This window comes from Acyrthosiphon pisum, chromosome X, assembly GCF_005508785.2.
Source record: "Acyrthosiphon pisum isolate AL4f chromosome X, pea_aphid_22Mar2018_4r6ur, whole genome shotgun sequence".
NCBI classification, from domain to species: Eukaryota; Metazoa; Arthropoda; class Insecta; order Hemiptera; family Aphididae; genus Acyrthosiphon; species Acyrthosiphon pisum.
Window position 1 is genome coordinate 70,053,654 of NC_042493.1, and position 14,923 is coordinate 70,068,576.

General features: G+C 25.9%; 1 protein-coding gene across 1 annotated transcript in view; it reads right to left on the bottom strand.

Annotated features, from left to right (window-relative positions):
- Window positions 1–13,425, bottom strand: part of LOC100161338 — a 14,444-nt gene extending 1,019 nt beyond the window's left edge. The window contains exons 1-21 of the mRNA XM_029488858.1: window positions 13,211–13,425; window positions 11,951–12,022; window positions 9,855–10,118; window positions 9,679–9,723; window positions 8,641–8,870; window positions 8,392–8,563; window positions 7,336–7,410; window positions 5,871–5,990; window positions 5,470–5,610; window positions 5,179–5,316; window positions 4,554–4,693; window positions 3,557–3,746; window positions 3,378–3,448; window positions 3,004–3,238; window positions 2,740–2,891; window positions 2,328–2,502; window positions 2,102–2,241; window positions 1,864–2,029; window positions 1,135–1,379; window positions 963–1,035; window positions 667–878 (exon numbers count right to left, since the gene is read on the bottom strand). Coding sequence (XP_029344718.1) covers window positions 667–878; window positions 963–1,035; window positions 1,135–1,379; window positions 1,864–2,029; window positions 2,102–2,241; window positions 2,328–2,502; window positions 2,740–2,891; window positions 3,004–3,238; window positions 3,378–3,448; window positions 3,557–3,746; window positions 4,554–4,693; window positions 5,179–5,316; window positions 5,470–5,610; window positions 5,871–5,990; window positions 7,336–7,410; window positions 8,392–8,563; window positions 8,641–8,870; window positions 9,679–9,723; window positions 9,855–10,118; window positions 11,951–12,022; window positions 13,211–13,325 — 3,171 coding nt within the window. The 5' untranslated portion in view covers window positions 13,326–13,425. The remainder of the gene's footprint in view (window positions 1–666; window positions 879–962; window positions 1,036–1,134; window positions 1,380–1,863; window positions 2,030–2,101; window positions 2,242–2,327; window positions 2,503–2,739; window positions 2,892–3,003; window positions 3,239–3,377; window positions 3,449–3,556; window positions 3,747–4,553; window positions 4,694–5,178; window positions 5,317–5,469; window positions 5,611–5,870; window positions 5,991–7,335; window positions 7,411–8,391; window positions 8,564–8,640; window positions 8,871–9,678; window positions 9,724–9,854; window positions 10,119–11,950; window positions 12,023–13,210) is intronic.
- Between the last annotated feature and the right edge of the window lie 1,498 nt (window positions 13,426–14,923).

The following is a 14,923-nucleotide window of genomic DNA, read 5'->3' on the forward strand; positions in this document are numbered from 1 at the left end:
TATTAAAAATACCTAGATAGGTATAAAAATTATGTTTTTAACGACTTGAAATAATGTAAAAAAAAAAATGTGAGCCATTCAGTACTAACTTTTATATGTAAACATCTAAACGCTTTTTGTACGAAAAAATTGAAAAAAATGCCATATTTCCAATATTTAATAATTAAGTATATTATTATAATAGTAATATAATCTATAACCATAAAATGGTAACGCCAATTCTATATACGAAAAAAAAATTGAATTTTCTTGAGGCAAAACGAAAAATTCTTGTGTGAGCCAGCCTATAGCAGTATATTATAGGGGTTGAATAAAATAATCCAAAAATATCTGCTGAGTGTCAAGGGGACTATTGATATATAAATTTTATTGAAATGGGTCAAGTCGTTGCTTGAGATTAGCCGTTAGCAACTTGCGTTCGTTATATACGCGGTAACACGTTTTCGTTCGTTTGCACAAAATATATCTACAGTCATACATTTTCTGGAAGGGGGCGTGTTAAGATGTTAACACATAAAAAAAAAATTTCAAAATTGTTTTTATAGCCAAATTAATCACATGGTAGTAAGTTAAGGATAATTAATTACGCGAATTACGGCGTATGGAACGCGACCGCTCTTTATATACCTGTAAACAACATTCTAATTTAAAAAGTGAGTTTATTACCGTATAGTTGTAAGAAGGCAATTCTTCATCGAATGGGATTTCTGTCGGCTTAATGTTAACACAACACTGGCTCATGTCCACTTTTGATATTTCTTCAACATTAATTACGAACATTTTCAATACGCTGTTGAATACCCACGGAATATCCCACTGAAGACTAATGTATGTTTTTCCAATATCGACAATTTTCACATTACTTGGAGGATCGGGTACTACGGTAAAATACAGAGTATGACATATTACCGCGTTATATGGAAATTCGGTATAGTTTGCGTGTGAACATAAATCTAACTTACTCCCATCAATGCTGGTGAAATTTATAGACGAAGATAAACCACCTCCTGGATAATCTATTGACTTGGCCTGAACCTATAGCACACAAGTAGTCAAAAATAAATATAATACAACTAGATACAGCAATACATTTATTTATTAGAATTTTTCTATTTTGTTGTCCAATATTCTTACTTTAAACGTAATATTTTTACTAGAACTCAAATCATAAAATGTATGACAGAAATATTCTGGCCAAGCTGAACACTTCCTTGGTGGAACAATAGTAACATTTTTTTCGTGTCCAATAAATGAGATATCATCAAATGAAATTATAAATCCATCTAAATTTGAATCATCTGGATAGTTCCAACGAAGTCCAACCACTTTATTCTTCGTAGCTTTTTTGTACACCATTAAATCGTCCACTAGTCCTAATACTATTAATGTAAGAGTTTAGTAAACGTATATTAGTGAAATTATAATCTAAAACAATTTACTTATACAGATATAGTAGTTTAATATGACATACCAATTTTAAAATTAAAAATTTCGAATTGCCTGCAGTTGTCTATTAGAAAAATATATAAATACTTAATTCTAAATTACGCACTCGTATGTAAACATATAAAATGAAAAATCATTTTTATATTTTATTTTAGATTGTGAGTCGAGCGATGACTTCAATAGTTTTACAATAACATGAGTTGGTATTTCGGGGAGTCAAAAGTGGACAATTCTGATTACTTAATAAAATAATTGGGAAAAACAAAAAAAAAAAAGGAAACAGAATATTGTTTACACACAATTCGTTTTTAACAAAATGTATTTTGTTATAATATAACTAAAAAATGAATAACTTCAGATACTTGAAATGTTAAATTCATACATATATATTATGTATCAAATGTATTTAGTACTTACTCCCAAATCTAGTCGTAAAATTGATAGATAGAAAATGTTCAAGACTATACCCAATATGGTTTTTGATAAATACTTTCAATTCATACGCAGTGTTTGATTTAAGATCTTCAAACGAAATATTATTTTGTTTAGTTTCTTTTACTTGTAAATTATTATTACTCTTCTCCTAAAAAAAAAATCATGTAATTTACATAATAATAAACTCTATAGATTGTAAGCAGGTGTTATATATTTATACCTTTAATTCCACGAAGTATTTTGAAAAGAATCCATTCAGTCTAGAGCAGTTAATAAAATCAAATTTCCATTGAACGAACACGGAACTATTTGTTATGTACAGCGGGTTCTCGGGATCAATAGCCGGAGCTACGTTTGGTTCTAAGTGTAATAATTTAATAAACATAGAAATAATTTCAAAATAATTTTGCACGAGTACTTAATTTTAACTTTCAAGTAATTCTTACTTGACGTTGGCGTTAATGTGTAAATCATTTGACTGTCGTCACCGGTAAGAACTTGTATTAAGTATTGCGAATTAGGTACTACGTCTGATATTTCGTAGCTAGTTTGATTGGAAACTATAACGGACGTCCAACTGTTTTCTAATTCTTGCAAAGTACAACTGAGAATTCGGTTGATCTAAACAATATCGTACATTTTTCTTTGTTATATTATCTTAATAATGTATAATAAGCCTATACCCACCTCCTAAATAACTGGTTTAAATTTTTTATCATAACTATAGGTAATACAAAAAATATATAAAAAAATATATTACCTATTATATTAGGTTAAGTTGTCATTTGAATTACGAGTTTATGATTCGATTATTTAAGAAAGCGTATTATATAACTTAAGAAATAATAAATAAATTACTTTGTATCGTAAAGTACACGTGACTGCAGGTTCATTTATTACTGGTTTTACCGCAACATTGTAACGTTCATACATATATCCTAATTTCCAGGATACTTTGATCTTTCTGTTTTCATTGATTGTGGAAATATCCTTAACTTTGAATTCAATTCCTTCATCAAGTATAACATAATAGTTATTAATTGACACACATTTATAGTCTATATAATTACGTGGTTACCTATATAAATATTTATTATAATGTATATAAAACAAAAAATATACCTGGAAGCGGAGCTTCTGAATAAATAGGCGATGGAAATAATTGTCCTTGAGTTGTATTTAGAATTAATTGTATGTTATACTGATAGCCAGGTATAAGGTCGTAGATATAGTGACCACTAACTGAATTTGATCTTATTTTCTGTACACCAGATACTTGGTTCTGTGACTGATTGTACGACAACACCAATAAATATTCAACAATATTGCATTCAAACTGGTTAATAGAAGTAGTTATCTATAGTGATTAGTAATTATAAAACCATTAGAAATTTGTATCTCCTTATTGTTTTTATACGAAAAATATCAAGTATAATATTAAATATTTTATTTGATGGTAAATTGTTAATTAATAATAACTGCATTTTTCCTCTTACTTTGTTCCATGATACGTTGATGCTTTTTATTCCTCTTACAAGTGTTATATTAAAATCATCAATGTTTGGTGCTAAAATATAAAATTGTAATAACTTACATAATATTATGGATATTACAATAACTTGCACTGATGAATATTTTCTTGTTTTTAATTAAATGTTTTATTAACAATACTTACGTATGCACGACGTCTTAAAATTACCGTATACTATATCTTGGTCATTAAAATTGCCATCATCTGTTATTAACAGAATTCCAACTAAATATACGGTGTCCGGTTCTAAACCACTTATAATTTCTTTGGTTTCATTACTATTTTCAATAATGGGTTTGACATCAGAGTTAATAAATTGATCTTCTTTTATCGCCTAGAAACATTGATCATAGAACACATCATTATAATATTAATTATCATAATAATATAATCTAATAGATCACCTTGCAGGAATTTGATAAATAATTACGCCCGATTTTTATGGAAAATGTAGGCAATACCATTAACCGGGCTGTTGTAAACAAGCCGTCCAAAACTAGCTCTTTCATTATGAACCATAGATGTTAACCATAGCTATTTACTTAATATTTTTAGTCTATTCATATTTATTTTAAGCAGTTTAATAAATTTAGAACCCGGAAAAGTAGAGAAATAATTTTACGATAATAAGATCGACCCCCTTAAATTAAATACTTGTCGTTTATAAATAATAAATAATGTCATTTACACATATACTTCACCATTTTAACAAGAATGTAGATACAAGAAATGTGTATAGAGTGCGTATAATACTATTTTGAAAAATATAATGAACTATCGTATTTAAAGAATCTATAAATGTATTAAGAAAAATAAAAATATTATGATCTTAAGAACCAAATGGCCAATGTAAAGCAATTTTAAGTGTTTAACAGGTTAATTTACCATAAAATAAGTAATATATTATTATTTTATTATCTATATAGTTATTTATAATATATAAACTTATCGCCTTTTAATCGGTTGGTTCAATATTATAATTTATAATAATACATTTTATATATTAGTATCATGTATATACGTATGATTTGTATGTGCATTAAATTAAATATTAAATATTATTGTATGGTAGTCAATAAAGTTTACTAAAATTAAATAAATACTTATAAGTTATAATAAAGGTTATGTCAAAATATCTTACCTTATAAACTATTTGATAATATTTCAACTTAATATTTTGATCTTCGCCCATTACATTAGAAGATTGAAAATCGCATTCTATTTCTATTGACTCGTATTCGCTTGATAGAAGTTTAGGTGGATTCATGAGGTATGGATATTCTAAACATTAAAATATATTTATTTAGTCATAATTTTTTAATCGCTATTTTTAAACTCTTTAGTATCTTTAATTGATAATTGATCACTTTAAGTATAAATTACAATAATATGACCTATGATAATTTCCTTTTTTACATTTTTAGTTTAATATAATATATAATATGTTCTATGATGATTGACGATATAATTGTATAAGCATTAATTTACAGATCACATTATATATTTTTTATATACTGTTTTATGTTTTATGTAGCATACAGTATGCAGAGTAGGGAAATTTAACTTATTTTAATGACATAGTATTGCTAGGTACTATACCAACCAATAATTAATATTTCAATTTTGTAGGCTATGAATACCTACTATGAAGTGCAGAATAAACTTTTTAATTAAAATCCAATTATATATAATAGAAATAATAGAATATTGTATTACGATCTAATCATGTCATGATTTTCAGTAATATGAGCTTTTTTTTGTCTTACTTTGTAAACAATGTGGTAGTACATATTGTGGTGAGCACCCATGTAAACAAAGACCTGTGTATCGATCACACTTTCTATCGTAACAATTCGACGAGCAATATTGATTGCAATCGGCACCAAATTTACCTGTTTCACATTCTAAAAAAAAATTTAAAAAAATTTAAACTGCAGTTATGTACCTATAGGGCATAGTGTTATAATATTATATTTATGAAGTCAAAAAAAATAACATTTTTATGCTATACCATTCCAAAGATATAATTTATTTATTTATTTATTTAATTTGCTTACCTCTATTACATAACGGACCTGTGAAACCCGTCGGACAAGTACATCCGAATTTCGTACACATGTACATACCACGACACATTTCTGCTGAATGCATAGAACAGACGCCTTTACAATCGAATCCGTAAGAATTTGGTCCACATGCTGAAATACAAGTGTGTTATTTACGTCAATTCGGACACTAAAACAATTAAATTTGAATTCTGTACCTATGTATTAATTAAGTGACAAGTACCTACCTACGTGTAATGTAAGTTATAATTTGATGTTTAATATTTTTATCCAGAGTATACCTACTCACTCAAGAACTATATTATTTAATTCTAAAGTTAAGCTGATATTGATAATATCGCAATGCGGATATCAATATATCATATGTTACGAATACTATAGTAGTAAATTACCTGTTTCACATAGTTTTCCAATAAATCCAGGAGGGCAAGTACAATTGTTCATTGGAGGTACATTGTATCCGCCATTTAAACATTCCGATTTCTGTGTCATACTCTTGATTGCATTATATGCTATATATTATAACAATAAATAATATATTATACTTTATAACTTAAAGGTAAAACTTACAACCTACAGGCGCGGATCTATAAATTAAAAGGGGGGGAGTAGGGGGCTAGATGAAAAAAATGTATCAAGCCTGATAATATATAAGTTGTGTGTATAACACACCATACAACTGATGTGTTATAACTTATAAGTATTTTAAGTTATATAACTGCTAACTTAAGAGATTCAAGTCATATTTATTCACAGAGATTATACATTAACCGGTGATTAATTATTTAATTACCGTCTACGTATGACTACATAGTATACATACTGTTTACATTTTTTATCTTCGAATAATATTTACACTGTTGTGATTACACAATATTATATAATTAGGTAATAATAACACTTACTATGAACTGAAGATAGGTACAAATTAGTAAATTATACAATTAATAATTATTTTAAACAGTTCATAATGTTTACAGTAATATTTTATTTTATTACCTGTGTGATTAATTTCTCACAATTATATTTTACTGCATATATCTATATGCAGTAAAATATCGTGGCAAATACAATGTATTCGGAATTTTTTTATTAAGTAGACCGCTCTTCAACATTTGTTATTAATTATTATCTATAATACGTAGATAGATTGCTTATTTTAATATAATCTTTAAGAAAATAATTATAATTTATACTTATGGGATTGAAGAACTTCTTAAGAGGACATGGCACTTGCATGTGTTGTCTCCATCTTACAAGTGCGTAACATCACAAATTTTACGCTTAGCCGATCACGTTTAGCTCCGTTAGCTTAAAAATTAGATTGAATTGACCTCTTATAAAATGTATAGGTAAGATTATAAATTATCTAAGCAATCTCATAAGCTTTTTATTTTAAAGTGAGTTACGAGTATTTTAAAATTTTAAATTGTTTGTACATCTTAAAATACTCATAACTGGCTTTAAAAATAAAATATAATAAAAATCCTACGAGATTGCCTAAATAATAATCTTATTTTTAAATTTTATAAGAGGTCAGTTCACTCAAATTTTTAACCAGCAGAGCTAAACGTGATCTGCTGAGCGTACAATTTACTATGTTGTACACATTTTTCTTAAGACTTTTGACACCAATTTCCAATTGACAATAGAAAGTTATAACTAATAATAATTCAATATTTATCTAGGAAAATGTATATCTACTATTGTGTTGAATACTATCTAATAGTACATTGATTATAAATGATTGAACTAAAATTTTCATGGTACCTTTATTTCCTATATCAATAGTCTCACGTAATACTAGAAAATAATAAGGTTTTTTTTATATGATTTGTGTATATAGGTGGTACCTACTTTTATAGTTTCCAAGTACGTTGAATGGCTTTGTTTTGTCTTCAAAATCATACACTACTCGAACATCTTCTTCATCTATAGAACAACAATGAAAATTATAAAGTTAGTTCAGGTGTGAGATTTTATAAGCACTTACCTACTATAATAAGTAATAATGCTATTGTGCAGATAATACATTTTTTTATAATATCTATGTATTGCAATCGTAATAGTACAATTGGAAAATATTGATGTTACATTAATTGAATAAAGGAGCTTATGACAATATTTTAATATAAACCAATCATAAACATATTATAATAATATTCGATACACATATAAAGACTTATAATAAAACAGCGATTACATTTTAAGTAAATATAAAATAAATATTGAACACATTCAAAGTCTTTGTATAAAGTCACAACACAAGTCACTACCCACAGAAAAAATTTTCAAAACCCATTTTTCTGAACTAACTTTATAAGACTGTGCTATATAGTACTAAATTAATAAATGGAACTGAATTTAAAATTCTATAAATCCATGGTAACTAATAATTGACCAGTTTAGGACATTTTTACATTCACTTTTGAACATTTTTTAAATCAAATTTTAATTTTTAAAGTGTTTATACTTTAAGGTCATTAACTTCTAAACTTTTGACCTCTAGTAAATATAAAAATAATTATTAATTAGTACATTTTTAGACGTAATTTTATATCAGTATGGTTCGTTTTTAATTCCCATGAATTTTTGTATTAAATTCAATCACAACAATACAATAAATAATAGTGTAATACATTAAAAAATGGTACTGTTCCATAATTTCAAAACAATTGAAAAATTTTGAATAATATTTGTAAAAGTGCCATACTCTTATACCTATTCCCTTTCGTGATAATTGATAGTACAATATAGTTAGGTACTTGCGGCTACCCTGCAAGTCCGCACAAAACAATGACAAAATAATAGCCAACATGTACTATATTATTTTACTTTTATCTACAAATGATACTTAATATTTCTAATTTTATTTATAGCTTATAAGTTATAACATAATAAATGAGTACCTACCATAATTTGAAGATTCAGCAATCCGTATGAGTCCAAACCAAAATCCACTATAAACATAATTATAGCGTCCTCGGCTGTAATAATCATTATTCATTTTCATTTTTAACGTGAACATATATTGTTGATTTTTCATGAAACCAATATCATTAAATGTTATTGTCTTAACATCTTCCTGTATTTAGAATAGATTTTTATATAATTAATTACTTAAGTAATATAAAACAGTTAAATGTATGATAATAAACTCACAAATTTTAATAGTTTGGTAAAATTTATTAATGTACCATTTGCATAGGCTATATTCAAGAAGATATCCATTTTGGACGACGGTGTGTGTATGTATGTGATTGATACACCCGCTCGGCCATGGTCGGATGTCCAAATTATAGAAAATATTGTATTAAAATCATTATTTTTATGTACAGGTATAGTGTCAATTTCATATCTGTATTCGGAAACATTGACACATTGATATTCATCTAAAAATAAAAAATGAATATTAATAATATGTAGTTTTTGAAATATAAATGCAATATCCTTTTTTAGAGTTGACATTATGAATTTAAATAGCAGTTATTATTGCTGAAAACTAAGATTTAAAAATTATATAATACACGTATATCGTCACGTGTGTCTTAGAAAACATAATATGCCTATAAATTAGAATTTATAAAACAGCCGTTATTATTAATTATTGATAGTAATAAATTTACCAATGTTGTTGTAATTCACTGTGATTATATTTATTCTATGAAATTCAAAAACCCTAAAACTATAATCTAACTTTATAGGTAGGTAGGTACTGAGTTTTATAAAGATAGTGCACCAGTACATACTCAATGCAGTAGTACCTATATAATTTATGTTTACACATTTTTTTTCTATTAATCGTAATTAGGTACTAAGTATAATTATAAACTAAAAATATTGTACTAGTTAAAATGTCATTTGATTATAATAGTATATAGTGAACGTTAATAGAAGAAACAATTTTGCGATAATAGATTGTATCACATGTAAGTACCAGGTACATAACTACTTAATATCAAAAATAAAAATAAATAGTTAAATTACATATTTTCTAAAGTAAATATAATTTTATTATACCACAGTTTCCATTTTTTTTTTTAACAAACATATTAGTCAAGTTCGATAATGTTCAGTGGATATCAAAATATTGTTAATTTTTGGAATAATTTTTTTATATACCTATATAACATTCACTACCAATGCTGTATTATTCTGACTAAATATATCTACTGACTTAAATATACATATCAAAATTACCTTCGTGAGAGTAGTGTTCATTATTACAGCCATTCATTGACAGTTCTATAATAATAAATACCATGTTTTATTAAAAATCGTAGTAAAAATATTTTGTAACTTATAAAAGTTTGACAGGTATTTATATAAAGTTATAAGAATTAAAAATGTGAAATATATTTTCAATATTATCTTACCATTTACACCAGTTAATGGAATAGATTTTACTAGCCAAGATTTAGGGACATAATCAACCTTTATACGACTATCATTCTGAGATAATCCACATTTGAAGAACACTGACTTATTAATTAGTGAAATTGACTGACTTGACAATGTCTTTTGTGAAGAATTTACTTCTGCGGTAATTGGTAATCCGACTGCATTTGTTCTTGAATGTATTTCAATCGAATAGCTATTTTTTGAATATATCTTATAGAAATCAGGGTCCTTGAATCCAACTAATGTAGAAATATAGAATCATAGTAATATGTAACATAATATATTAGTAACAAAACAATCATAGATTTCAAACAATTTTAAATTAACTAAAACGATCGTAATGGAAAGCTTATATAGAGTAGGTACCCATTGTGAAATATTTAAGTATAAATTTGATTTGCGGTGTGGAGGGTGTTGAGGATGTGTGTAAGTATAAAATCATAAAAAATGAGTCTCTATAAAATGCTAAACTAAAAATAAATTAATGATTGCAATTATTATAATAAGGTACACAGTTGAATAGTTGATCACACAAATACTATGCTCAAGTAAAATCATTAATGTGTACCTATACTAATGAGATTGAATATACTGTCAAAAATACCACTCTGAAACAGTCTTATGAATGTCACAATTACTTTAGCTAAATCGTGATTAAATAGGTACGTCGAAAATAGCGAAATTTATAATGACGAAACAATAAAAAATATAAAAAGTGAAAACTAAAATCGCGAAGTAACAATAGCGAAGTAATAAAAGTGAAATCCAAAGCAAATATAATTTACAGCAGATTAATAAAAAAAAAGCTAAATACATCGGTGATAATAAGATTACACAATTTATTATCTATGAGATAGTTCGGTGGAAAGTACCTATAGTTAGGTAGTATAATATAAAAAAGGCAATAAAAGTAATATGTAATAATTTTTTTTATCATAAAATGTTTATATTTTTTTTTTCGTATAGGAATAAGTTCAAGAAAAAAGATAAGAATATAATAAATTCCCTGTGGGAAGGGACAACACCCTAACACCTCGCCCATCACATACACACATAAACACGGAACTTATTAATTTAAGAACATATTATATTATTAAGGGTTTTATATTATCTAAGCATAAATATTTTATGAGAAAATTTCGTTTATTGATGTTTTATTTTATTTTTATTTATTCTTCAAGTAGATTATGGGCCCCAATGAACAAGTTCGTGTGGGGGCCCATATTGACCAATTAATCAATCTACAGTAAAATAATACACCTTATTATGTATTCCTGAGAATTATTTTAAATATTAAAACCATATAAAAACATTTAACACCACAAAAAACTAAGTACAATTTCATGTTGGAAACATTTAAAAATTGTTTGTGCGCGATACAATTGCGTCTGCAATTATGTATAATATTAAATATTCTATAACATTTATTAGGTACTATTATCATATTATGTTCTTGTGTACAATAATTATTAATTAACGTTACATTAATTTACCAAATAAATAGTAGACAACAAGGGTTCTGGTAGCGGGGGGCGTAAAAAGCCCACTCTAATAATGGTTTACTCACACAACAAAATTAGAATAATAAGACATGCCAAAACTTTAAAAAAAAATGCCTATCTAATACTCTTTAAAATAAGCCAAATCACAAACTTAATAAGTACTATAGTAATATTATTGAATGAGATGAGGATTTAAGGATCACAGATTTTCTCATATCCAATAGCTAAAATAGAACATTTCACGGTATTTCTAATATCAAGATTAAGCGAAAAAAACATTATATGGGCACAACAAAATATGTAAACGTCTTGAGTGCGATTGACTTTTGAATCTTCACATTGCTCAATTAATCTTTTTAAAAACAATTATAAATCATAATCTAGGTACAATTAAAATATTCTATATCTAATAATAAGAACAATGAGCATTAAAGCAAAAGAAAAATATTCATAATTGTCACTCGTGACAGAATTAAACAAAAATATAAATATTTACAAATTAATATTACCATTACTTCTGTTTTGAATTTAAATTTACACATTTTTAATAATTATTATTGTTAACATACCACTTTTAATGGGTCTGGTAAACGCATTCATCATTCTGTAAATTGTAGTAACGTCATAATCTTTATGAATGGCTGAAATAACAATTAAATGTGTGAATGATAAATAGTAAAATTCTAATATTATTTTTTTATACATATATCTACGTAATTATTTCTAACTAGACATTAAATGTTTATAATTTTTAGAGCTCTCAAGCTTCTCGAGAAGTAAAACCTTTATATAATTACCTAGTCAAATTATATATTAATGTTTTAGAATGTTTTTCTAGGTTTTTAAATAGGCTTATTCGAATGTTAAGTTTTTCGATAAAGTGAAAATTATGATTCACAAATACAGTAATAGTTTGAAAGACACAAATTTAAAACCGTACTTGCTAAAATAGTATTAATATTTGTGGAAAGCTGACTTACCTAAACAAAATGATTAATTTAAGGATATATACAGTATATACATACTCATTACCTCAAAAAGTTTTATTTTTTTAGAAGATATTATTTATTCACATAATTCGATGTCATTGAAACGCACAATTTTTCAAAAAAATATTATATTTTTTCAAATTTTAAATGTTTTATTACTTTTTTGAATGACAACATACATTTTTCAACTGAAGTACAATATTTTAAACATAAATATTGAGTTCCGAACGAGTAGATAATTTAAGCAATTCATAACTAATAATTATGATTAAGTTCTTAAAAATTTTCTTAACTTGACTAGTTCCAAAATCGAAATTTTGCTTATCAAAAATGTTGTTTAGAAATGACATACAAATATCTTATTATGTAAGAACAAATAATTTCAAAAAATATATAACTTTATAATAGGTAATGAGCGTAGACAACTAAAATAAACGTGATGTATAAATACAGAAAAACATTATTACGGTGATAAAAAATTCGCCTAATATTAAATCAAAAAATAAACAGTACGATTATAAACTATAATATAGACTCAATTTCTAATAAATAAATAGAGCTTTATAAAAATGATGAAGAATTTAAAATATATAAAGTCCCGACTATTAAGTAAATTTAGTTAAAATATAATATAATATAATATAATCTTTATAGGTATAATTATGTGCATAATAAATTGGTAGGTACCTATGGAATTTAAAATGTATTAAAATGAATATCTTTTTAATTGTTTGTATCATAATTTAGTAGCATTAAAAACATTTTTGTATCATTAAGTTGTACATTTCAAAATGCATATTATATAGTGTTATAACTTATAATTTAATCACAAATACTTACTGTTGTTGTTGGAATGAGATGTGATTTCGCTCCAAGCGTTTGAAATACATAGTACGGAAAACCAAATATAATAATATATTAAAAGTAACATTTTAGAATTTTTTTTATAAATCATAATAATTATTCGAGACTTCTGTATTGTTCACATGTAAAATTATTCTGAAATTCGGAGACAACAATATAAACTGAATGGTTCGAAACAAATTAAACGACTAACTGTAAATTATTAATTATAAGAAATACCCACAAACAATAATAGTATAGTGTGTATAAATATTATTATCGGACAATTTTTTATTTGTGTATGAGTGTATAAAGGTGGAATTATACATCTTATAAAACGAATTCCATTATATTATAATTATTTACTATACATAGTCGACTAGTATTATAATGTACAGTGTGAAGCACCGTGTGTTTGTCCATTTTACAATATTACCTCGATGGGAATACGCTAATTATATACATCGATCTGGCCTGTATTAACAGTTTCAATATTGACACTGATGATTTTATTTTTATTGCAAACATTTTTAATATGTATAATATTCTTCCGTGTTTACGTTACAAATAGAAGTCGATTATTAGTATAATATTTTGTGGAGAATGCAAACTGTATATAGTTATGTTATGGTTTATTGGTTTCAAGCTTCTATGTATAATTTAATTATATAGTCATTATAATATTATACGAAAAGTATTCGAAACACGTCCGATCCCAACATTTTTTTGAAAATGTTTTTTCGTGTGCCTGCAGCCAACGCATAGAGCAACATAAGGATTTATATCGATAACATTTCTGTGTTCAATAATTTTAATCGTATTCTGGCAAAGTTCATTAGTAATATTTGTGTATAGCTATTATAAATAGCTGTTTTTTATTAGCCTTAGATTAAAATATATATCAATATCAAAAGTCAAAAGTCAATGGTACGATATAATTAATTAATTATTCAACGGTAGTGAAGGTGATGCATAACGTAAAAAATAAATCACGAAAAAATGTACGTCCATATTATAGTAATACACGATCACGGACATGGTCTTGAATTTTCGATAGTTCGATTGCGAACTATGTGATTGAAAAATTAAAATTAATAAAATTTTGTGAGAATGGACTGCATTATTATTTCATTGCATTTCTCATATACCTAATATTATATAGGTATACTTCCTACTGCCGTTCAGAAGCTGAACTATAGCTACCTTTAAGAGTGAGCGGCGGGTTGGCGAAGATAAGCATATTTATAACCAATAATACGTATAGTATATTCACTAGAAAGTGAATAATAAAAATATATAATATAAAATATAATATTAACTATTATAAATTATAATAATATAATAATTGTGACATTTTTGGAAAAATATAATTCAACCCATCGTATTACTGATAGGTAGGTAGGTAGTTAAAGAAATTAGTAATATAGAAATATAAAAATATAATAAAATACAGGTATAATGATATTAATATTATATATAGTCTGGAAGACTGTCTCCGCTCAGAATAATTGTTTTTCCTCTTCAATGATTTATGCAATTTATACACATCGATTACAATGGCCTACTCAATGACGAGGCAGACTCGACACCTACTATAAAGCAAAGCGAATTCCTTTATTTTTTAATATAACTCTTTTATAATTGAAATCAAGAAAATGGGAAAATTGATCTCTAGTAGAATACAACATAGTATACAAATGTTTTTACTTT